This window comes from Perissodus microlepis, chromosome 4, assembly GCF_051167445.1.
Source record: "Perissodus microlepis isolate ML-2025 ecotype Zambia chromosome 4, ASM5116744v1, whole genome shotgun sequence".
Classification (NCBI taxonomy): domain Eukaryota; kingdom Metazoa; phylum Chordata; class Actinopteri; order Cichliformes; family Cichlidae; genus Perissodus; species Perissodus microlepis.
Window position 1 is genome coordinate 21,821,802 of NC_140464.1, and position 25,926 is coordinate 21,847,727.

The window sequence follows — 25,926 nt, forward strand, 5'->3', positions numbered from 1 at the left end:
ACAAGAAATGTCTTCATGTAACCTGTTATATGCACGCAACTGAAAGGGACACAATAATAATTGGTGATACTTTTTTCCATACAAATGACTGGCCAGTAGGTGGCAGTTTTGTACACATCATTACTTATCCTGACCATAACCTGCTAAAACACAGATTAGGTGTGGGGCACATAACCGTGTTGATGTGAACCCCCTCTGCAAACCTGTAAATCCAGGTCAACCCTCAGGATATCTCACTAAACCTCTGCTCTGTAGCACAGCTCTCTGCACGTACTGCATTCAATTCAGCTTTTTTGATATAGCGTCCTCTTTTCGAGATAGATGATAGATGTCCGGGTTTTCCTACCCATATGTGTGACGTCATCCCTGAGCTGCTGCTTTGTGAGTTGTTGTTCCGCGCTCACAGACGGGACAGAGCTGCAAAAGAAATTTCCCTCGTACCGTCCCGGTACTGGTCATTTTTCTTATTCAGATTAGGCCTTATTTCTGTACCATTATTTAATTCCACTGGCTTTAAGTTATTATTAATTTTTTTTTGCCCTTGTTGACTTGTAAAAGCCTATATGACATTTTTTTGTTTCACCATTCACTAACGGCACCGAGAAGGCATCGTTTAAATGTTTAAAATTATCTTATTTTCTTCAAGAAAACAGTATTATTAAAGTTTATCATGACTGGGCCGAGTGTCCTCTTTTTTGGAAATCAAAATATGGTCATCCTACGTGTGTGTGTGTGTGTTTATTTCGTGTAAACTGCACATTTCTAATTTATTAATTTATTGCACAGATAAACTACTTCATCTAAACACTAATCAAAACTAGCTAAAATTATTAAAAGTGTCGAACATAAGCAGCTTGTACATTGCTGTTTTCGTAAAGATACCTGTGTCTCACACGGAACATACATGTTCTATTAATCTGGCAGCTCTCAGTCTCCATACAGACAGGACACGTTGCAGCGTAATTGCAGACAGGTGCGTGGGCCTGAGCTCCGCCCAGGCAGAATGACGAGTGGAAGAAAGCAGCAACACAATAAACATATGTAGCCTTGCGGAGCCGGCCGGGCAGACACCGAGACCATGACAGAGTGCAAAACTTTTATACTTGACAACTGTTAAGAGTTCAAATATTGAGGAAGGAGAGTAAAAACAACCATGGTCCAGAAGAGCTTGGTCAAACAATTGATTTTAATGAACACACGTGTGGGGGGACCAGCGCCGTACGCAGACAGCGCTGATCTCCGACTAATCAAAGCATAAGCAGATATTTTATACCATCAGGGCTTGAATTTAATGACGCCCCTTCAACGTCACAGATACATTTCATACATAGGTTCCCAGACCACAATGACTTTTAACACAGTTTAAAAGAACATTGTCTCTAGCTTCATGGCAGATGTTTCCTGTCAACCTTTTGACTGCCGCTTCTCCAAAACCACAGTCCATGTTCTGCAGTGAGATAGCACTTCTGCACGCCCGCAGTTGCAAGCAAACATGATTAACCTCTCACCTATAAATGAACCCACTAACTGTATGTGTGTCTCGTCCTTAAATGCTCTCTCATCTCACCCGTTGCACTTCTGACCTTTCACCAGAACAGAGGCTCATCCTTACATGTAATAACCTAACCGGAAACCCGAAAGACAAAACGCCAAAACACAGACTTAACAATGTGGTGTATGCTGTACAGTGCAGCGAGGAATGCCCAGACCTCTACATTGGAGAGACCAAACAGCCACTTCACAAGCGCATGGCACAACACAGAAGAGCCACCTCCACAGGACAAGACTCAGCAGTCCATCTGCATCTTAAGGATAAAGGACACTCTTTCGAGGATGCCAATGTTCACATTTTGGACAGAGAGGACAGATGGTTTGAAAGAGGAGTGAAAGAAGCCATCTATGTCCACTGTGAGCGACCATCTTTGAACAGAGGCGGGGGTTTACGACACCAACTCTCTGCCATCTATAATCCAGTTTTGAGATCCCTTCCCAGACGCCTTAACGCCCACTCACATCCTGGGCCATCTGACCTCAGGAATTCGCATGATAAGGTGGGGCCAGGTTTCACAATGAACACACCCGAAACTCTGGCTGATTGGGACCCACACCCAGTTTCACACCTTGGCTCAGGCGATTAGAGGATCATCAGGGGGTCCTTTTGTCCCTCTGTGGGGGGATACTCCCACTAGGTTTATATCTGGGACTCTCCACCATTTGACCTTAGAACTGAAGAAGCTTCTCGGATGAGAGGTGAAACGTCTTCAAGTAACTTAAAGAAGTCCAGACGCTTTTCTTTGCAAGCTCCTTTGACTACGATGACCTGGATGACTGAGAACCTTCACAGACATAAAAGCAAACCTGCAGTTTCCTGTCACTCTGACTTTGCACAGAGTGTACTCAGAATCAACAGAATCAGCACATACACACTTAAGATTATAACAAGCATCCAAAAGCATTTAAGATTATAGATTCAACTCAACAGTTTAAAGTGGTCATAACTGCACCTGTAATAAAGGCTAATTGGGTGCCAATATGTTTAAACATCTGAATGCAATATCAATGCTGTAGATTATATTATTAATGCAATGGTAATGATGATGATTATTAACAATAGCAGCAAAATAATTTCCCTGATCTCCACACTCCCTCTTTTGACCCTCTTTTCCTAAAAAGAGGGTCACTGCACTTTACTTGTTTCATTTCTCTGACATCCATCCTCTGGCTCAGCAAATCAGACAACAACCTCATGTCATCTAGGTGGTCCAATAATAAAATGCCAGCTCCCACTCGAGAACACTCCATGCGTAAGATTAGGTTTTTTCTGCGTCCCTCTCTTGTGGTCCATCATGCCTCGGGCCTCCAGGATCCTCACCCCCCTGTGGTGGCCGAGATCTTCTGCAAAGGAAACAAAACAGCTTTTCCTGCGCCTCCCTAACTTGTCATGTTTGGGACTCTTTAATCAAAAGCATGATCCTAATTATGTTCTTGACTTATTGACTTGTATTTATATATATATTCTTCAACGTTACTCATCATTTTAAAACTCTTAAAGCGCTGCTTTCACGTCCCTGCATATGTTTCCTATTGCTCGCCTTATCTGATCATCAACATCCTGTACACAAAACTGTCGCTGCTGCAAGTGCCTTAACTCTGATCTAAAGTCACCTTTCACAAGAAAATCATTATAAGCGCCTATTCTACTAAAAGATCCAAGAGAGAACAACCATTTTAATCAATTAAGTTTAAGCATATAAGCAATTACTCATGCATACATTTTATCATAGCTAAACGCTGCCTAAAAACAACTCCTGTGTGTTAACACTAACTTCATTTTAACACTCACATTTCCTATGTTATAACCTGTTTTTGGTATAGCCTTTTTATTTCATTTTGCTCCTTTTAATGTAACAATACCTTCTAATTCTAGTTTATCAGACTTAACCAAAATATATGCTTTCCTTCCTTTGGTCCTTCTTTAAAGCAAGAAACTCCTATTCAGTTCCTCTTTTCTGTCACTTGTTACAGGGCCAGCTCAAGCTCAATTACAAGCTAAATGAATTTCAGGCCTCTGGCCTGACAGGTTTATGGATTCTATGTGTTTGTAAGCATGTGCGGCCTTCTATGCTCCAGTCACTTAGCACAATAGATTGTTTGGCGCGAATGTCCAGGCAAAGCTTTTGACCTTCATTTTAATAGACTGAGCCACAACTCCTTAATAAGCATCAAAATGCAATGTATATAAAATCATTTCTACGTATAAGCTCTCCCCTCTATCCTAAAAATAAATCTATGTAATAACATTATAACCACTTCTTCTAGAAATCAAAAAGAAATCAAACATTTTCTACTCCTACAACCTTCACTAGTTTTCCCCAAAGCATATCTTTTTGTCAAAGTGTCCCACAATTTCCCTCTAAGATTTGTATACAGCTTTAAAAACACCGGCATTGTATCTTCTAAACAGGATTCAGTTCACTTTAATCCTTTAACCTCAACATAAAAATAACAATTTCTGCTTCAGTTTTACCATATCTAAATGATCAAAAACCCCAAAAGTTATAACATAATCCTAAAACCCATTTCAAATTAAACCTTAAATTCCCCCTTTTTTGACACATCTCATGTGTCAAAGTAAAAATGCTCCACCCAAGCTTAGGAAATTAAAAGAAAAAAGTTAGTCATATCATCCCTCAAAACACCTCAGCAATCCTCCTCTCAGGTATATTTGCTCCGACCCTGCAAACCTGTCTTTAAGGAATGAAATCCATTTAATCATCATGTCACATCTTTTCGAACTCCTGGCTCTATCCACAGCCTGCATCCTTGGAACTCCCTAAAAACAAAACCTGAACTTCACATTCCATACTCCGTTTCCCCCCTTATGATCCAATCTGTGTTATAAAAATAAACTTAAAACAGAACAGTTATCAGTCATGTGTTTCTTCAGTTAATGGTAACATGAGTTATATCAAAAAATGTTTCCCCTTTAGCATTTGGTATTCTCCCAACAATATACTATAATACCATAATCTAACCCCAGTCAATAAAACAGAAATTTTCTCAAAGCAAACATCAGCAACCCAAAATCAACATCCCCAGAATTAAGCCTTCCACTCCTCCTGCTTATGGCAAAAGCAAAGCAAAGCAAAGCAAAGCATACCCTTTCTCTTGCTGGCATGGCAAATTGTTCATTTGTTTAATTTGTCATAGTAAAATAGTTCTTTATGCTTTTGGACTGGATTGACTCGCTACAATTGTCCCGATTCGTATTTTGAGGAAAAGACAAACGACTACAAAGTCCCAATAAGGTGCGTCAAAACAAGGATTTTATTGAAATACATATGGGGGGGAAGTCGAGCACGATCACTCAAACAGCGTCGATCTTCCCCGAACAATACTTGGGGTGTAATATTTATACATATGATGACCAGTAATATGAGTCACCGCAGATGAAAAACAACATGCATGTTCCAGTAATTCTATCTCAGGAGATATTCTAAAAAAAGAACAGTTCCTTCCTATACCACCCGCCAGATGCTTCCTGTTATTCCACTCCCTGGGCTTATCAGAACTAAACTGTCACGTATGCAGGTAAACAACTTTTGCAGTCAGTTACTAAATACTGTATACTCAGGCAGACTATGTGTCTGTGTTTTTAACCTTAGTGCATGACCCCCCTCTACGTCATCTGTTACCAGGCAAACTTCAATACCACAGGGCACACGGGCCTTTATTTCATCTCTAGACAACATGTACAATATGTGGTAAATTGTACTGTAAGCATGTAGGCAACCTTTCAATAGCTGAACTTTGCTCCATAGATCAGTCGAACTCGCGTCGGCTGTAGCTTCAAACCATTAATTAACTTGAGCGAGCTACAACTCTTTAATGAGCACAAAAAGCAATATGTGTGTATATAAGATTATAATGTTATTATACTAACACCTGAAATACAGACTTTAATATAACATCAACAGTTTCAATAAATGTGTCAATGAAATGATAAATCATAAGTGATGCAACAGTAATAATAATGATTATGAATAGTAACAGTAAAATAATATTTCATCCCGACACTCCTCCTCTTTGGCCTTTGAAAAAGGCCAACACTCCTGACATTTGTCTCACCCCTCGGACCAGTCAGCTACCTCCTGCAATGGCATCATAGACCCCGGACCAATCAAACCAGTTGGCCCTGGATCCACAGCCCTCTCCACCAGCTTCACCAACACTCGTCTGGCCAGAGGAATGAGACAACAACCTACAACCAAAATTCCTACAAAAGTAACAAGAGAAAACATGGCAGACATAAACACACCCTTCCATTGCCCAAAAACAGACGTCATCCAATCCTCCAGCGCATTATTTACTCCCGAATGTTCATGCATTGTTTTGGATAAGGTTTTCAGACCCTACGGAGCTCTGGTTACAGAGCCATCCGGAGCAGTGTTGTTGGGAATGAAAGTACAACACATGTCACCAAACATGGCGCACACACCTCCTTTCTCGGCCAACAACATATCCAGGGCCATTCGATTTTGCACTCCTACTAGCGACGTCGGCCCCAGTTGTTCCGCAAAGCCCACCATGGCGTCCCTGGTAAGGTTTGAGAGCCTCAGCAAATTATAATGAACATAATTAATGCGATCAACATTTTTATTTGGAGTTATCCATAGGAACACACTTTCAAATCCTGCCGCTATTTGGTTAACTAATTTATATTCATCAGGAACTCCCCTGGGAACTCCAATTGAGTCAATCCAGGTAGGCGAGTCCGTTCTCGGGTCATAGATCTGTGTACCCGTTGTGCTTCTTTCCCTCAACATGTGTCTCCTACGTCTGACTGTCAATGTACGTGTGTCATGTTGTGGAATGGCTTTTACCTTACTTCCTATAAGCATCAATGGTGCTCCTAACCGCACCATAGCACATGTCCCCACACTCCCCAAAGGAACACGCACCAAAAGGGTGTGATGTCCACAGTAATAATACAACCCACCTCTAGCCCATGTACCTATTATGGTGTTTGGGTCACTTACATTATTTGTGGTCCTTCCCGTGAGCGTCCTTTCACACCAACTAGGGTCAATTTCTCCCAGAGTGCATTTCACGACGTCCGTAGAAAATTCAAAACAGGTGTAATTATTTTGTTTAGGTATGAATGAACCTGTTTGCATACGCTTGTCAATTGGTGGATATAAACTTGACAGTGTGATGCAGTCACCCGTGGCCACAGCTTTTCTAGTTAATCTCAACATGCAATTATAACCCCACTCATCCTCTGGATACAGAGGCGCAGGCTCAGTAAACAAACGAGGTCTAGCTGTAGCACAGGCAACACAATCATCTACATGCTGTTCCCTAGCATTTTGAGCCACCCAATCCAGCCAGAGATTGCTGTCACTGAATCCGGTGGCACGTTCAATTAAATCTTGTGGTTTCAGGCGAGTGTAGTCAACTGCAACTACCTTCCTATCTGAGTTTTGGTTAATTTTTATCAGTGATGTCCCATTGTCCCTTACTACAGGCCTCATTGGTTTAGCTTTACTAAGAAAATTAACTTTTATTAACCTTTTTGGATCTATCCCTACAGTTTCCACACCCAGAACTAAATATAAGGAATTTTGACGCCACCAGTTCCCCATTGACAAGGTCAATGGATTCTGGGCCGGACTATAATCTCTCTGAAGTTTTAGCTCATTCTCTGGCCCCTGCTCTGACGCCTCCCAATTTTCCCCAGTGTAACCTTTTACCTGATCCCAGTTCCGACACCAATTGGCATAAGGACGACTTCCCCTTTCACAATATGTGTTCACAGCATAATCCCAACACACACACACACACACACACACACACACACACACACACACACACACACACACACATTAAATCCCCTCCAGCTACTGTCAGCTCCCTTACAGTTAAAAACTTTGCACAAATCAAACGTGAATGAAGTGGTGGACCCATTAACATAGTCTAATTCTAGTCCACCATATATGCTGAGGCACTCATCCCTTTTACCTGAGACTTCACGCTTAACCTTCCTTGGCAACTCAATCAATTTGGACTCTGGAGCGGGTAGACCTCTGCGTCTGGGCAATTCACCTGTCTGCCAAAAAACAAAGAAACATTAGAACACTCACGCACGCCAACACCCCAGTTATTTTCCAATTTCCCCACAACCCCATGGTTTTGGTTCCCCTACTCTCCTCTAACTCTAGACTGGACCCCCAGCCTATCACGCTTCACGCCTCTTTGGCACCTCCTCTTTGAGTGAAGAGACGCCCCGGATCCTTCTCTTCTTTCTTCGACTTCCCAGGTAGACTACTGGTCAGTCGGTGCACGGGTGAGAGGATTATTCTGCCTCTGTTTTGCCACCCGTGTTATTTGGGGATGAGCTTGTCTCCACCAAGCTCTCGTCTGCCACTGCACATTGAGACCAATGGAACCAGGTCTCGCCTTTCCCCTTCAACTGGACCGCTGTTGTGGTACGAGCCGTCACTTCAAATGGCCCCGTCCACCTCGGGTCTTTCCACTTTCGCTTGATGACCTTCAGCCACACCACCTTGGCGTCAGGTACGGACCTGTCCACCGTGGTCACTCCTGCTGCAACCTGTTGTGTGAAACTAGACACAAGAGCTTTTAATTCTTTCCAATATTCTGCATGCGTTCTGTTACTTTTTATACTCTCTTCAGCCGGGACTGCCGTCCAAGGACCTGGAAACTGTCGTCCTGTCAACAGCTCGTACGGCGTGAAACCTGTGGATTGGTTAACAGAACATCTTATGATCATTAATGCAATGGGCAGGGCTGCGACCCAATTTAGCCCCGTCTGAGCACAAATTTTGGCTATTTTGTTCTTCAAATTTAGATTCATCCTTTCTACTTTCCCTTGGGACTGAGGATGATACACAGTTCCAAACCTGTGTTGCACCCCCAGCCTCTGTTCTACCTCCGCCAAATCTTTGTTTTTAAAATGGGTCCCATTATCTGACCGAATTCGCTTGGGGAACCCATACCTCCTTTTAGACAGGGACTTTCAATCTGATCAGGTCCCCACTGGTAGCCTTCTCCTCAGCCAGTTGTAATCTGGAAAGCCCACCTTATATTTGCTCTCCCGAGAATTTGTCAGCGCTGTTATTCACTGTTGCAGGCCTGCTTAGAACAAAAATGAGAAAAAAGAGCTGATTATTAGCTCATCAAAGCACCTGACAGGTTTTCCCTAAGTGCACTGTTACAAAAATAATGGGCCCCCTCTTAGACATGTCCATGTTTAATAAAACTCCCTCTATTAAAAACAAAAACAACCCGAACCTAACTGACAGAATCAACCCATCTCCACAACAACCTCAAAAATCTTAAACACAAAAGTTTTGCCACCAGAGTCCTGACACTCCCAGGTCAACTCACATAATTTCACCTCCTCAATACACCGAAAGTCTTGTTAAAACCACACAATTTGCACACAACAATCGCCCCCTTTATGCACTTTAACATACTTAGATTCAGCATAAGATATAACCCCATTACAACAACGTATCAACACTAAACTATAAATTTCCTATCCAAATCTGCACTTCTGAACAGTCTGCTATGCTTCCTCTCCTGAAAGCCTCAGTCACACACACACAGGAAGCTTCTTCGTCACCACTCACTCCAGCTAATTTGCATACCGAGTCATCTCTCAATAAGTTGCCGTGACAAGAGAAATACATGTTCAAACATTACCACCTTATTAAATTATTTTATTTCTTTCTACAGTGATCACTGGTTTTGATCACTCAGTACGAGGGCACTCCTAAGTCACTCTTTTAAAACTACTTCAATCACTTTTTCTTTTTTCCATAACTCACTCCCTTGTCATATAGCTTCTTTTGAGTTATTCCTTAACTTCAAACTCAAGTGTATTTTATTCTTTTTTTTTTTTGCCTGTCCCGTTTGGTTCTTTTGCCATCAGAATTAATGTCTGAAGGCGAGAAAAGATGCCCAACGGATTTACTTTACCAAATTGACCATCCCAGCCTTGCCGTAATGGTCTATTTGATTCATCTTTTATTGTTTATTTTATTTATTTATTTATTTATTTATTTTATTTTCACTGGCTAGATACGGGACTGACTTGAATGAGGAAAAGAAAAGGGAGAAAGGAAGAGGGGGGAGAAAAAGTGGAGAAGAGGGACGGGGATAAAGGGCAGAATAAAAACTCGCGTTCTTTAACTGCATTGGCGGTCACACCTGTACTAATTTTTGCTCTTCTCTCAAGCTTTTGTATTTGGTTATCATATATTTCTATGACGTTTTCTAACTTTGTTTCTGCAGCATTTGCTTTGTCTTGGAGTTTTAGTATTTTCGCTTCAAAATTGCTGCATCTTATTTTTTTCCTCTTTGTGGCGTTTCAATGATACGGAGCCCCGCAGGGGACATGGGAGAAAAAAAAAAAAATTAAGACGAACTAACGCGGGATCCCGCAGAACTAACGCAGAACTAACGCGGGATCCCGCAGAACTTGTGCGAGATCCCGCAGAACTAACGCAGAACTAGCGCGGGATCCCGCAGAACTAGCGCAGAACTAGCGCAGAACTTGTGCGGGATCCCGCAGAACTTGTGCGGGATCCCGCAGAACTTGTGCGGGATCCCGCAGAACTTGTGCGGGATCCCGCAGAACTTGTGCGGGATCCCGCAGAACTTGTGGCGTTTCAATAATAATTCTACAACTTGGCTGTTGTGAAATTCCTGACGCGCCACCTTTTCTCTTTCTGTTTCCAGAAGTCCTTGTAGGACTTCGACTTCTCCCTCGTGTTTTTCTTTAAGTTTCTCCGTCTCTGTACGAGACTTTACGAGAGCTTCGTCGTCATCTTTTATCGAGTTTAACCTTTATTGATGTATAGCAACTTGAAATGCTCCCAATGGCACTACAACATGTAAAAAATAATATAAGCTCTGGCGGACTTGGTTCTATAGTAGGTCTTAAAGGGTTAAATAAATATCGTCAAATAATCGAGATCTCAATTTCAGTGAAAATAATCGTGATTATCATTTTTGCCATAATCGAGCAGCCCTACGTGTAGTATCCAGTGAGAAACTTCAAGCTCTTAGTTTTCCTATTTTAAAAGGTATTTTTTACAGCCACCGGTAATTTATAGGAAAACCCCATCCCCTGAAACTTTTTGTATGTAGTTCAAGCTTATCTTTGATCATCTCCTCAGTTAAGGATACAGGCAAGTTAACATACCAGGTAATCCTTCACCAGCTTCTCAGGATCTTCATTCAGGTACACGCAAAGACCTTTGGCGATGTATTCTCTTCTGATTTCAACAGCATCAGTCTTTATACACAGAGGGGGAAAAAAAACAAATATATACAGAAATCCATCTCAACGACCTAGCAGTGGGATTAAAGAACTTTTAACTGAATTACCAGGAATTTGTGAGAAATACAGAGGCTATTGTTTTACAGTCTTAATCTTTTCAAATAGTATTTATGCATTTTAGACAAGTCTGTCATTTTAATATTGTTTTTTACTTTGTGTATTAATTTAATCATGCCATACCCCCAGTTCAAGAAAGTCTAGATGATGTGTACATAAAATCAGAATGCAATGTTTTCTTGGTCACAAAACTATGTCACTTACAAATGAATATATTAAATTTTTAACATGGGAATGTGATAATTTTTAAGAAAAATATTAGCTCACCATGAATTTGATGAACTGGCCTGCCAGCTCTCCAGACCTTTCACCACCTGATAAGATTAAACATTTATTATCTTTACAGGAGGGAACTGCAAGTCTCCAAGTTTATTAAGTAGAAAAATATTTAATTTCAAAAAAAATTAAAAAAAAAAAACAGGAAAACATTAGGGGTGCAACGATACTCGTATCGATATTGAACCGTTCGATACAGTGCTTTGGGTTCGGTACGCATATGTATCGAACAATACAAATTTTTTTAATTTATTTTATCAACTTTCCTTCTGACGATGCTGTCTGTGTTGAGCGCTCAGTGGATCTGCGCTCGACAGTGCAGCCTAGGCGGAGTAGTCGAACGCAGATTCACTGAGCGCAGGGCAAGCTAGCGAGACAGAAGTTAAGCTCTCCTTGCAACGTGGCAAATTGAACCTCCCCCACCCTCATTCAGATGTGGCGTTTGGAACTATTTTGGTTTTCATGTGATGTATGACTCTGAAGGTAAGCGTGTCATGGACTAAAGTAAAACAGTATGTTGGATGTGCCACGCAATGCTGAATTACATGGGTGGGAGCTAGTGTGTTAGCGCAGTTAGCTCGTTAACGTGTTGGCCGTCCAGCCCCACGCACGGGGTGATCCGCGGTGGCTCGTTAACGGAGATTTGCCGTGTTGTGGCATTAACGTCATTTCAACGAGATTAACGCTGACAGCACTAGTGGAAACACAACGAATATGACTGCACATTTACTCCGACAGCATCCTAGTGCAAAGACAAGTGGAAGCAGACAAAAACAACAAGCACGCATGCTACAAACTTTACCCGAGTCATTTAGACAGCCGTAAGCACATGATTCTCCTTATGGGGACCTGATATGTTTAATATGCTGCTGAGAATATAGCCCAGAAGAAGCGTATAGTATGGCTTTTATTTTGAAAGAGCCATTTCTCTGTAATAAACTCTTTTCCAAAGATGAGTGATTCCTCAATCAGATACAGGGCTCGCAAAAACGCCCGACGTCCCGGGGCTAGAGATTTTTCCAGTCGAGCTACCAAAATCTATCTCTGCCCTGCCCGTCGGGCTATCGTAGGAAGGAAAAATATATGTCTATGCTTTTGCATTCTTTCGGAAATGTAGCTGGGTAATTATGTCAATGGCATCGGTGAGCCACTGTCAATATGTGACATATTGAAATCGCGTTTGAATTTGCGCTTGTTTTTTGCTTTCACTTTGCAATCGCGCGAACTGTGTATAGAGAGCGACAGTACTGATTGGTGAGTGACGATAATTTGCGCACCAATTCCTCTGACATCGTCTTATCAATCGTTAGCTTACTATGCAAACATGACAAATGAAATCTCCCGCAGCAAGCTTAAACATGTGAGAGGTTGATCGCGCAGAGAATCGCTGAGCGTTATGTGAGTGCGTGTGTAAAAGCAGCAGGATATATATTTTAGTTCTGCTGAGCCAAATAAGACAGGTCAGGGTGAAGAAGTGACAGCCAAAGAAAAGCTTACCACAAAACGGAAAAGTTATGACAAATCAGACTATAAGGCAAAAAGAAAGTGCAGCTTTATGGTTTCATGGACAAAAGAATTTCTGTGGCTGCAATATGACGAGCTATATAACCAGGGGTGCACATAAGTGGTCCGCAGGTGCGCATTCGCTGTCAAAATAAAAAAAATAATAAAAAAAAAAAAACGCGCACAAGATAAGAAGTTGCAACGCGTGTTTGCGTACATAAGATTTTCTGGAGGAGGACAGACATTTGTTTAGAACTCTTAAAGATGTCGAAGAAGCAAGCTCCTTTAAGCAATTACTTTGGTGTTCCTCCACCTCCAAAGAAATGTCAGAAGGAGTCCGAACCACAAAAGAAGCACGTATTCTCGGAAAAGTGGTTGCAGGAGGTGAGCTGGCTTCAAACAAATGATGAACGCACAGAGATTTGGTGCGGAATGTGCCGTGAAAATCCCACTCTAGCGGACAAAAACAGTGCCTTTTATATGGACGCAAACTCGCGTTGCAACTTCTTATCTGGTGCGCATCTTTTATTTTGACAGCGAATGCGCACATGCGGACCACTTATGTGCACCCGTGTAAATAACATAATATTCTGCCGGGTGTGTTGTTGGTTTTCCCTCGATTTCTGAGTCAACAAGCGCCTTTGTTACTGGGACCAGTCATTTTAAGAAAGGCCCCCATTAGAACCCATGAGAAATGCAAGAAATGCATTATTGCTCAGTCTGCAATATCTTTCCCAGAACAAACACCAATTGCAAATAACATACTAAAACTAAACCTGAAAATCAGTTTAAAACAGCGTACTATGTTGCAAAGAGTGAACTACCACTGGCAAAATTTAGCAGTCTTTGCAAACTTCAAAAAGCAAATGGCCTAGATCTTGGTTCCACTTGCCTCTTACCCGTGACTTCAGTGGAAGTTTCAAATTCAGGATCTGACACAGACTGATTCATGTCCTACACAGTTCTTACAAGTTCATAGAAATTTATGTTCAATTAGAACCAAGTATTTGAGTTGATGATTGTAATTTTTATACAATGTTGTAATTTGTTTTTCAACAATTTTTTGATTAATGTTTTGTTGCCTTTACAATATTATACATTAAAGTATAATATTGTAAAGGAAACAAAACAGGAAACAAAACATCAATCAAAAAATTGCTCTCTTTTTTATTCGGGCTACTTAAATTTATTTTGGGCTACCAAAAACTGTAGAGTCCCTGCCCGAAGGGCTACCAGGGATTTTGAAATTTTGCGAGCCCTGAGATATATGAATGCATGAACATTTTTTTTGTATCGAAAAAATATCGAACCGTGACACCAAAGTATCGAACCGAACCGTGAATTTTGTGTATCGTTGCACCCCTAGAAAACATATCTGTTCATGTTTTGTCTTTCCTCCTCAGTGTACTAAAAACACATAAATTGTTAAATAAACCACTATCCATCAGTTGCAACTTACAAATTTCAACAACCCACACGTAAAATGTAAATTTATCACAACAGTCTCTGTGGTAGAGCCAAACTAGCTTATGTGCAGAGGTTAAGTTATAAACAATATCTATATTTGGAGTAGCTAAGTCTTTCATATTAGGCTATCATGCTAGCATGACATTGTGCTATATTCTTGCACTAACGTGTTAGCTAGCTAGAATGGCATAAACAAACAGATATTTTTTAAAAAAAACAAAAGTGAATAAAAAGAACTGAAAAGAATCGACAAACTAATGATACCTTTGTGCAAAAAAGTATTTTCATCAAGACGGATGAAGATAGATTCACTCTTACCTTTCCAAGATGACCGCGAAGCAAACCATGTGCTTTCCTGCCTCTTGTTGTTTAGAATCTCACGTGATCTTGTGATATCGCGAGTCTTTAAGGCAGCTAACCACTCTTGTTAGATTTTATCATGTCATATCAACAAGAATTTAAGAGGTGCTAAGTTGGTGAATTTCATGTAGATCTTATATGATTTTATTACGTTCACCTTAGAAACATAAATTAATTGTGTTCAAATTACATGTTAGAGTCTTGTAAATGCAATAACCACCAAATTTCACTTTTGAGTGTATAAGAGTCACTAAGAATTAAAAATCCAGTGAAGCGGTGCAGGAGGGAAACCCGGCGGCGTCCTCGCCTTCCTCTCCGCGTTCTGCGTCCCGGTGCGCTAAAGAAAGGAAGGCAGCGGTAGTCACTATTCTTTTAGGCAGCTATAATTCATTAAAGGGGACAAGTCAAAAGACTTACCCCGGGTGGGCAGAGCTCTTAACTCTGCCCGCCGCTTCTTTGTAACCGCCAATCGGCACCGGCCCGCCTCGCCGCCTCTAATTCCCTACAGACGCGTAATCTGGCCTCCTGTTGCTGCAGCAGTCGGACCGCTCGCTCCGTGTTGCTGGCGCTGTATCCTCCTCTCCTGAACGCCAAGCTCCACCAGCCCTCCGGGCTTGCAGGCGCCGCCGCCTGACACCACTCACTCCTGCACGTCTCTCAAGCCTCCTTCTCCGTGGTCTGCCAGGCCCTCTTATTGGCCTCTGGGTCCTCCCAGGTGTGATCAGGTTTATAACCAGGTAGGGGCGGAGTCTTTCCAGGACAAGTCACCAAATAAATACCATAAAAAACATGCAGTAAAACTCATAAAAATAAACCAGTGTACAATATTAAAATATTGAAAAGGTAAAACACAGCAAAACATGCATAGTAAAAAACCCTAGATAACTTGTCCCTTTCCACCCCGTGACACGTGACACACACCTTGACTTTGGGAACAGATTGCTGTGATTGATGCGATATTTGGCCACATTGCTATAACGACACCACTTGATTACTTCACATGCATGCTACCAATAATCCATAAATTGCTGCTTAAGGAACTAAGGACAATACATTTAAATGCAAGTTCTTTTTTCTAATGTGTTGTACAACTATCAAATTCATTTTTTTTATGTTACATAGTAATATGGTCCTTACCAATTGTGAAACTAAATTAATTAGTTTCATAGATCTAATCCATACTGCTCCTTTAAGGCAGCAAACTCGCTATATTCTATTCATTATACCAATTAATAACACCAGTGGTAAACAAAAACACTACTTTAAAACAACTCAGTGCAAATAGGCATGCATGTTCATTTTCTTTCAACTCACAACAACAACTCAACTTCCAAACCAAAACACCAACACAAAGGAGTGTGAGTTTAGACAGCAGCAGTTAGCTAATCACATAGAACTGTAATCTTTGACATTTGTTTACCAAGTGAACAGCTTTAACATTTAAGCAGCTGCAACTGTTAGTGCAAACACTGTGTATTTATAAGGAAAGAGCTTCAGGTCTCCAGATCTACTAGCTAACAAAAGACACATTACGCTTTCACCTGCTTCTCTGCTTCAACAGCAACAATGTTCCTCTTACGTCAGAGGCACAGCTACAGCAAGTGTAGAGCTAAGCAGCCTCACCAGCGTAACCAGTGTTGCTCTTTTAGCTTTGAATTTTTTAACTTAAATACATTAACAACTTGTGTAATAATTCTAACAAAAGGTTTCTACTTTTATCTGTTTGTAACCCTGGGCTACACAACATCCATAAACAACATGTATCCATTCAATATCAATCCAACCAACAAACCTGCATTAACCCAACCATCCATAAAGCCAGCAACCATCCCGCCAACATGCATCAACCCAAAACTCCAACCAGACAGCATGCATCATAGTAAGACTAGGTGGACTGCTGTGGATTCATTTGGATCTTACTCTGCACAGCTGCAGAACACTGTTGATGCAGCTCTCGTCCTTTTCCACCTTATTCCTGAAAAGGCTTGTTTGTTTCTTGTCAGCAGGGTCGATGTCCTTGGGCCACCCCACCCCCCCTCCACTTGGTTTACTCCACAGCTTCTTGTCTCGTGAAGTTTTGTGTTCACCTGAAAACAACAAGTAGCACCTGAGATTCACACAGACAGGCAATTCACACAGTGCACTGTTAATCAGGAGGTAGAGCAGGTCACTAATCAGAAGGTTGGTGGTTCAGTCCTTGGCTGCATCCCTTGGGCAAGATACTGAACCCTGAATTGCTTTCTGATGCATTCATCAGAGTGTGATAAAAAAAAAAAACACAGAAAAGTTGCTTTTATGAATGGGTGAATGAGACATGTTCTGTATATAAGAACCAGTCTCTTTACTATGTACAGGGAGTGCAGAATTATTAGGCAAATGAGTATTTTGTCCATATCATCCTCTTCATGCATGTTGTCTTACTCCAAGCTGTATAGGCTCGAAAGCCTACTACCAATTAAGCATATTAGGTGATGTGCATCGCTGTAATGAGAAGGGGTGTGGTCTAATGACAACACCTTATATCAGGTGTGCATAATTATTAGGCAACTTCCTTTCCTTTGGCAAAATGGGTCAAAAGAAGGACTTGACAGGCTCAGAAAAGTCAAAAATAGTGAGATATCTTGCAGAGGGATGCAGCAGTCTCAAAATTGCAAAGCTTCTGAAGCGTGATCATCGAACAATCAAGCGTTTCATTCAAAGTAGTCAACAGGGTCGCAAGAAGCGTGTGGAAAAACCAAGGCGCAAAATAACTGCCCATGAACTGAGAAAAGTCAAGCGTGCAGCTGCCAAGATGCCACTTGCCACCAGTTTGGCCATATTTCAGAGCTGCAACATCACTGGAGTGCCCAAAAGCACAAGGTGTGCAATACTCAGAGACATGGCCAAGGTAAGAAAGGCTGAAAGACGACCACCACTGAACAAGACACACAAGCTGAAACGTCAAGACTGGGCCAAGAAATATCTCAAGACTGATTTTTCTAAGGTTTTATGGACTGATGAAATGAGAGTGAGTCTTGATGGGCCAGATGGATGGGCCCGTGGCTGGATTGGTAAAGGGCAGAGAGCTCCAGTCCGACTCAGACGCCAGCAAGGTGGAGTACTGGTTTGGGCTGGTATCATCAAAGATGAGCTTGTGGGGCCTTTTCGGGTTGAGGATGGAGTCAAGCTCAACTCCCAGTCCTACTGCCAGTTTCTGGAAGACACCTTCTTCAAGCAGTGGTACAGGAAGAAGTCTGCATCCTTCAAGAAAAACATGATTTTCATGCAGGACAATGCTCCATCACACACGTCCAAGTACTCCACAGCGTGGCTGGCAAGAAAGGGTATAAAAGAAGAAAAACTAATGACATGGCCTCCTTGTTCACCTGATCTGAACCCCATTGAGAACCTGTGGTCCATCATCAAATGTGAGATTTACAAGGAGGGAAAACAGTACACCTCTCTGAACAGTGTCTGGGAGGCTGTGGTTGCTGCTGCACGCAATGTTGACGGTGAACAGATCAAAACACTGACAGAATCCATGGATGGCAGGCTTTTGAGTGTCCTTGCAAAGAAAAGGTGGCTATATTGGTCGCTGATTTGTTTTTGTTTTGTTTTTGAATGTCAGAAATGTATATTTGTGAATGTGGAGATGTTATATTGGTTTCACTGGTAAAAATAAATAATTGAAATGGGTATATATGTTTTTTGTTAAGTTGCCTAATAATTATGCACAGTAATAGTCACCTGCACACACAGATATCCCCCTAAAATAGCTAAAACTAAAAAATAATTCCAAAAACATTCAGCTTTGATATTAATGAGTTTTTTGGGTTCATTGAGAACATGGTTGTTGTTCAATAATAAAATTATTCCTCAAAAATACAACTTGCCTAATAATTCTGCACTCCCTGTATGTAATTTCAACCCTTTTGGCAATCCAGTTCAAGCTGTGTGTAGGTGATCAGTTGCTGCAGGAGCGTCACACTCATTTTAGTTCATGGACTGCTTCTAGCTTGATTTATCCTAGCCCAATACTAATAAGATAATAATAATGAATACTGTATTGATCCCCGAGGGAAAATCCCTCTCTGCATTTAACCCATTCACTCAGAGAAGGAGTGGGAAGCCACTGGGCACCCAAAGAGCAGTGCGTAGAGACAGCACCTTGCTCAGGGGTACCTCGGGGGAGCCGTTCAGTGGATTCAAACCCCCAACCTTCCAATCATAGGGCCACCACTGTACCTACTGAGCTATCCCTGCCCATAACTCTAGAGTATTCACATTTCTCTGTGTAAAAGCGGCTGATCTGACAGTGTCCACAACTCATAAATAATTTCTAAAACTCAGCAATAGCCTGAGATGTCTTCAGAAAAATAAAACATCTCCATTTCTACAAACTACAAAGAAACGCTGCAGTAAAAATTAGAGAAAACCATCAGCATGGCTCCTCAGGCTCACAGTCTATGATGGGGCAGGCAATTAATTCTCCCAAGGGCCCACATAAGAAACTGGGAAGTTCTGGCAGATCACGGTCACATATTCTAGTCTTGTATCTCTATTCAAACTTTTTGGAATGAAGTTTAAGTAATAAGTTACTTAAGTGGCAGGTAATTTCAGACTGACATAAGTCATTTCAGTCTGCATGCATCAAGACCCTTCAGATTCATACAATTTTGTTTTTAACGTTTTCTGTAATAATTATTTTATTATTTGATTTTGATAATTTAGTTGATAATTATCCCATGATCTCTTGGGAGTGAGGCTCACCTCGTGCTCTGACATCTCCACACCTGTCTGCGTGGCCAGGTCCCGGTGGCTCTTCTGGCTGAAGTTGAGGGCCAGGCTTGGGTCCGGGTGGATGTCCACCAGCAGCTCAGCAGGCGAATCCGAAAACTGACACTGACGGCCAAACTCGCAGCGGTGCTTGGAGTAAGCATAAGTGTTTTCCATGCTGCCATGAAAACACAGAAGAGCCTGCTCTGTACTTGATTCTCTTAAGTACAGAGGTGGGAAGTGACGAAATACAAATATTTTGTTACTGCTACATTATGTGGTGTGAAATTGTGCCTATAAATCAATTTCCAGTAGACAAAAACCTGTTGATGAAAGTCAGAGAAAGTGGTTGGCAATCTATGAGATTCAAAGTCAAAGCGTACTTTAAAGTCTATTCCTCCAGAATTTAAAAATATTACATGAGGCATAATGAACCAGAATGACTGTTTGCTATATGGAAAGGACTTTACCCATTTAAGCTTTAAAACACCATGACACCAAAATAACTTGTTAGTTGTATAAAATGCTTTGAGTGCTCAGATACAGTAAAAAACAAAAAGCGCTATATGAGAACCAGACAATTTACCATAGATAAGCCCAGACAAACAGCACATCCTTGTCTTATCCCCTTTTTGATTTCAAATATCGGACATGCTCCATGACCTAAAGCTACTGAGCTGTTGATACTGTTATATAGCATCCCAATTACCTGGTTTTAAGGAACGTGTGAATAAATCACTGTCGTCAAGCAGATGAGAGGCTTTTTATTAATCTGTACGGATCAGGTAATACCGCTCTTCTTCTCGGCTTCTGTCCCCACACACAAAATGTAAATCTAAGACTAGTCCTTGGTTAACAGATCGTACCCGAGCTATTAGAAGACAATGTAGGAAATGTGAAAGACAATGGAAAAAAGACAGATTGTATGTCTCCCTGGAAGCCCTAAAGATAAGTTGGAAAACTTATCAGAGGGCAGTTAAGGCCGATAAACACTCCTACTTTTCTCAACTTATTTCGGCCAACTCTCACAACCCTCGTGTTTTATACAATACGATTAATTCTGTACTTAACTTGGAGGGCTACAACCTTTTGCCGTCCTCTGAGGCTATGTGCAATAAGTTTATTACCTTTTTTGTGGACAAGATTGCTAGCCTGAGGCCTCTGATTCCACCTATTGTTGAGCCGGCCATGCATCCTCCTTGCTCAAGCCTATTCCCTGCTTTTGCACCGATTTCTCTGCGCGACTTAGAGGAGTTGGTGCTACATGCTAAGCCCTGTGGCTCCCCGAATGATGTTGTTACTCCCCGCTTTCTCCAAAAAGTATTTCCCATCATTGGACCTTATATCCTGAAAATTATCAATACTAGTCTGTTAACCGGTCAAGTTCCTAGTGGGTTTAAACATGCAGTCATACACCCCTTACTTAAGAAACCTGGCCTTGATAGTTCTACTATGTCAAATTTTAGACCTATCTCCAAGCTTCCCTTTTTAAGCAAGATCTTGGAGAGGATTGTACATACCCAACTGTTGGATTATTTGAACGATTCGCAACTGTCTGAAATCTTCCAATCTGGTTTTAAGCCCTTTCACAGTACGGAGACAGCTCTTGTTAAAGTTATGAATGACATTCTTGTTGCTACTGATCGTGGTAAATATGCTGTGCTTGTATTATTGGACATGACAGCTGCATTTGACACAGTGGACCACGACCTGCTGATCTCCCGCTTACACCACTGTGTGGGAATTTCTGATTTGGCATTGTCATGGATAAAATCATATCTTTCCGAAAGGAGTTTTTGTGTCAAGCTGGGACTGGCCGCTTCCTCTGTGGCCCCTCTGCTTTGGGGTGTGCCCCAGGGATCTATCCTTGGGCCATTATTTTTCTCACTGTATTTACTCCCCCTTGGTGCGATTTTTCGTAAACACGGAGTGTCATTTCATTTGTATGCCGATGACTGTCAGCTTTACTTACCTTTTAGTCATTTGGATACCTCCCCATGTCAACCACTGCTTGACTGTCTTAGCGATATTAAATTATGGATGGCAAATAATTTTTTGAATTTTAATGGTCGCAAAACGGAAGTAATTTTATATGGCCCGCATCGTTCTACTGATACCCCAGATGTTGATTTTGGTGATTTGACCTCTCATTTGAAAAGTTCAATCACTAATCTTGGTGTTAAACTTGATTCTGCGCTTACTTTTGAAGGTCATGTAAATGGGGTGGTAAAATCAGCTTTTTATCACCTCAGACGCCTGTCGAAGGTTAAGCCTTTCCTTTCCAAACCCAATTTGGAAACTCTTATTCATGCTTTTATCACCTCACGTCTGGACTATTGTAATTCCCTTTTAATAGGGGTCGGGTCGGGCACCTTGTCACGCCTGCAGTTAGTGCAAAATGCGGCGGCGCGATTTTTAACCGGTAGTAGGAAATTCGATCACATCACTCCGGTTCTGGCTTCCTTGCATTGGCTTCCCATTGAATTTAGGGTTCGTTTTAAAGTCCTTTTATTGGTTTTTAAATCTTTAAATGGTCTGGCTCCTGTCTACTTATCTGATTTGCTGAAGCCACATGTTCCTCCTCGCTCGCTCCGTTCAGCTGAGCAGCTGCTGCTGTCGGTCCCTAAGTCGCGGCTGAAATGCAGAGGAGACCGTGCCTTTTCAATTGCGGCTCCGATGCTCTGGAATAACCTTCCCCTCCAAATTAGACAAGCGTCATCAGTGCAGGTCTTTAAGTCCAGATTGAAAACCTATTTTTATTCCCTGGCTTTTAACTCTGTAGGAAACTGACACCTTCTTATTTATTTTATTGTATGTAATGATTTTATGGTATTTTTAATTTGGTAGTTGTTTTGATCTGTGTTGTTCAGCACTTTGGTCTGCCTGGTGTGTTCTTAAAGTGCTATACAAATAAACGATGATGATGATGATGATGACACCTAACTTCCTTTCAGAATTCCTCCACCAATCACAGGGCAGGGAACAGAATGCTACCAGGTGCTACTCCGTACATGAATAGGTGTATTTTTTTTCCATTACTGTCTTTGTTTGCCATATCTGTGCATCCTTCAAGTTTCCAAAAGCAGCTGTTAGATCAGCTTAGTACAATTCAATATGAGTCCTTAACTACTGCACTGCTGGTTCACAGAATGCAGGTGGTCGCCCTCTGGTGGACTATGTGGGAACTGCATCTTGTAATTAGATTAACAAGAAAGACGCAAAGGAATAAAGCCATGAGGTTTAAAATGTTGATGTTAATCTTCCTTTTCTGACTTGTTTTTGATCCTGAACTTATATCTCATCTTAGCTGAAAAGAACTAAAATGGACCAGTGCCTGTGACATGCAAGAAGTAAAGCTGTTACTGGAGAATCATCCTTAACAAGCAAATCATCAGTGGAACAAAAAGAAAACAGAGAAGCAAATCCTTCATCTTTATCTGCTGTGATGATCAATATCTGAGCTACACAAACATAACAGCCACACAAGTAGGATGTGTTTTTTTTTTTTTTGGTGGTGGGGGGGGGGGGGGGGGGGGGGGTTATTATTATTTAAAATTCACTCTGAATCCCCTGCGTGCTCTCCCTGCTGTCCTCCCCCTGCTGTCCTCCCTTCATGTTCAGGTTTGCTACTCTTTGGTTTAGTTTCTCCCAGTTTAGTTCATCCATAGTTCTGTTTTGCCATCCCCACTTTATGTTTGGTATTCTTAATAAATCACCCTCACATCTGAATAAGTGCTGCATTTGAGTCCTCCTTCCACACATCACACGGCTGCTGCCCCAGTCGTGACAGTATCAAAATTATGAATGAACACATATGGAATTATGTAGTAAACAAAAAAGTGTGAAATAACTCTAAACATGTTTTATATTTTAAGTTCATTAAAATAGCTCCCGTTCGCTTTGATTACTCCTTTGCACATTCTCTCAATGAGCTTCATGTTGTCACCTGAAATGGCTTTCCAACAGTCATAAAGGAGATCCAGAGATGCTGAGCACTAGTTGGCCCTTTTGCCTTCACTCTGCAGTCCATCTCTTCTAGACAGGTGGTTCTTCTTCAGTGTCCTCAAGAAAAAGAGGTGCTGATGACTCAACCAGAGGAAGACAAGAAAAACAGGACAGGAGAGAAAGAAGAGAGGTTAGATTTAAAGGTAAGTGGAATTTGATAAACTGTCAATTTAAAGCTTACATGTAAGTCCTCATGTTCTTAAGCCAGACATTGGATCTGTACATGTGACAATGTTTTTTGTAATATATTTTGAAACGGGCTGTAAAACAAACTGATGTAGAATAAATGTGCTATTTAAAGACTGCATGAAAATCCTCTGCACATTAGTGCAGGATAAACGGATTAGTTTGCTCAAGTTAGTTGTTCAATTCAATTTTATTTATACAGCGCCCACTCACAACAACGGCTGCCTCAAGTCGCTTTATATTATAAGGTGGACCCTACAATAATACATATACAGAAAAACATATAGACAGTGGAAAGGAAAAACTCCCTTTTAACAGGAAGAAACCACCGGAAGAACGAGGCTCAGGGAGGGGCAGCGATCTGCTGCGACCGGTTGGGGTGAGAGAAGGAAGACAGGACAAAAGACATGCTGTGAAAGAGAGCCAGAGATTAATAACAAGTGCGGTCTCGATCAAAAGTTTAAGACCACTTGAAAAATGGTAAAATAATAATAATAAATCATATTTTGCATGGTTGGAACTTAACAAGGTTGCAAGTAGAGCTTCAACATGCAACTAGAAGAATTGGGAGTGAGACAAAACATTGTTTTGAACGTGCAATTTAACAGCGCTTAAACTGAAACAGACTGTTTTAAACCTAAGGTTGTCGAATAACTTTGAACTGTATCTCTTCTTAACTGTATAATGAAGCCTTTTTCTACAACGTTATGTCTCTGAAATATATTCTGTTTCCCTTGGACTAGCTGGCGCTTGGAGGCAGGGCAAGACATTGCATGTCTCTGCAGCTTTCAGCGCCAAAACCAAGGTGGGCATGAATCACTTCGAGCCCGGCTCCAGCATTATGAGAAGTTGCATAAGAATACGGCTCATTTCTGCACAACTACAAGGCTGCAGTGGAAAAAGTCCAGCGCTGCCCCCTGCTGGATGATCCACAGCTGCCCTCAGGAGCTCTGATAGACTGAGCCAAACACCTGGGCAACCTGACTGTTGCGGCTCCTCCAACCTATGGCCGCGGCAGGCTAAACATGAGGACACAGATGACGCGCAACAATAAACGCATAAAATACACTTCTGTACCATTTGCTCCTTTTATTCCACATGCAACTGTCCAATATATAAATCAGCACATGGGATTAACTATTAAACAAATGCACAGATTGCACAAACAAATAACTGCAACTCACCAATAACTGCACTAATTACAATGCCAACTTACAATTTGGCCTATGGCATCAATTAGTGCACAGATATACAAAAACCATCAAGTTACAGTCAAAATACATCAAAATCATTCAAGCTGCGCTCAACAGAAAGTTTTGCCTCATGCTCACCCTACCTTTCTGCTCATCAACATCAGGTGCCATGAACAGGTGAGTGCAACCACATTTATCATCTACCACACCCATGAGACACGCCCCACACCCGTGCACCAATACAGTGAGTCCATTTAAACCAACCCACTTAGTCAAAAAGGAACAACTCATATGGCTCCTACACTGACCTTCAACATCTGGAACAACATGAAGGACATGGTCTCCTACACTCCTCTCATTCTGGGCCCAAACACTGCTCATCCAGACCTTATCCTGTCTGAAGATCTGAACAGTGAGAGAAGGAGCGAGGCAGCGGCTTCCTGATAGAAACCAACAGCCTCTTTCCTTGTTTTCTACAGTCATTGACTGCAGTGCAGAACAGTGGGTGGACACGCATAGTCATACTCACAGCGAGATGTGTCACTCTTCCAAACATTTTTTTCTCGGTAGTAGAATTGTCGTGCTCTCTCTATATTGATAGTGAACAAACATGCTTGCAACAAGATGAAACTTTTTATGCTCTCTGGTTTGATAGTCACAGTTTAATGACTGAATTAGCGCCTATCTGACCCGAGCGGATTGACGGACGCAGAAAGTAAAATTCAGACTGGATATAAACATCTTGATCTTCACTTACACATGCACTCTTTGACAGCAAAGGGACAGCAAAGGGGCGAAGGGGCAACAATTACTGGTATATAAAGCTCACCTCAGTCATTACTGTACAGTTGCATCAAAAATATGAAAACTCCGGAGTTATTTCTGCCTTTTCCTTGTCACGGCCTCTACGAAAGGACATGAAAATGGTAAGAGACTAATCCTCAGTAGCCTAACTGCATTCAAATTTACTGATCGGAGAAATGTATACAGTGCTGTAAATCTAAATGTTACGAATGTGAAATTGAAACTTTATAAATCCAGAATATAAAAGACAATAATAATACGGGGGATCTGGATTATACAGACTATTAGATACGACTGTTAAAGTGAGACCTACATTGCCAGAAAGAGGAAGTTTATGATCTTCCACCGTAGTTCTTTTTTGCACCTACGGGTGGTGGTATTTCTGTGGACCAAAACGAAGTAAAGTCTGTACTACTTAAATTCACTCACGGTTTAACATTTCTTTTCAAG

General features: G+C 41.5%; 1 protein-coding gene across 4 annotated transcripts; it reads right to left on the minus strand.

Moving 5' to 3' along the window:
- Nucleotides 1-4,804: 4,804 nt before the first annotated feature.
- LOC146388892 (uncharacterized) lies at nt 4,805-25,134 on the minus strand. Of its 4 annotated transcripts, none has more exons than XR_014800097.1 (8): nt 24,981-25,134; nt 23,235-23,367; nt 19,283-19,466; nt 16,454-16,620; nt 14,951-15,283; nt 14,492-14,870; nt 11,195-11,241; nt 4,805-10,825 (listed from the first exon to the last, which is right to left on the minus strand). XR_014800097.1 is itself a non-coding variant. In XM_084926460.1 (7 exons), the coding sequence occupies exons 2-4, from the start codon at nt 19,463-19,465 to the stop codon at nt 15,028-15,030; spliced, it is 606 nt and encodes a 201-aa protein (XP_084782586.1). In that variant the 5' UTR covers nt 19,466; nt 23,235-25,134; the 3' UTR covers nt 4,805-10,825; nt 11,195-11,241; nt 14,492-14,870; nt 14,951-15,027. The 4 variants fall into 4 exon arrangements, 2 of the variants coding, with proteins under 2 accessions (XP_084782586.1, XP_084782587.1); XR_014800096.1 differs by having other exon boundaries at nt 23,235-23,889; XM_084926460.1 differs by having other exon boundaries at nt 23,235-25,134.
- Between the last annotated feature and the right edge of the window lie 792 nt (nt 25,135-25,926).

Coding starts and splice junctions, on each gene's coding strand:
- LOC146388892 (XM_084926460.1), bottom strand. CDS start 19,465: ATGGAAAACACTTATGCTTACTCCAAGCACCGCTGCGAGTTTGGCCGT. Junction 16,621..19,282: donor TGGAGATGTCAGAGCACGAG/GTGAGCCTCACT, acceptor TGTTGTTTTCAG/GTGAACACAAAACTTCACGA. Junction 15,284..16,453: donor GTGTTCTGCAGCTGTGCAGA/GTAAGATCCAAA, acceptor TGTCCTGGAAAG/ACTCCGCCCCTACCTGGTTA.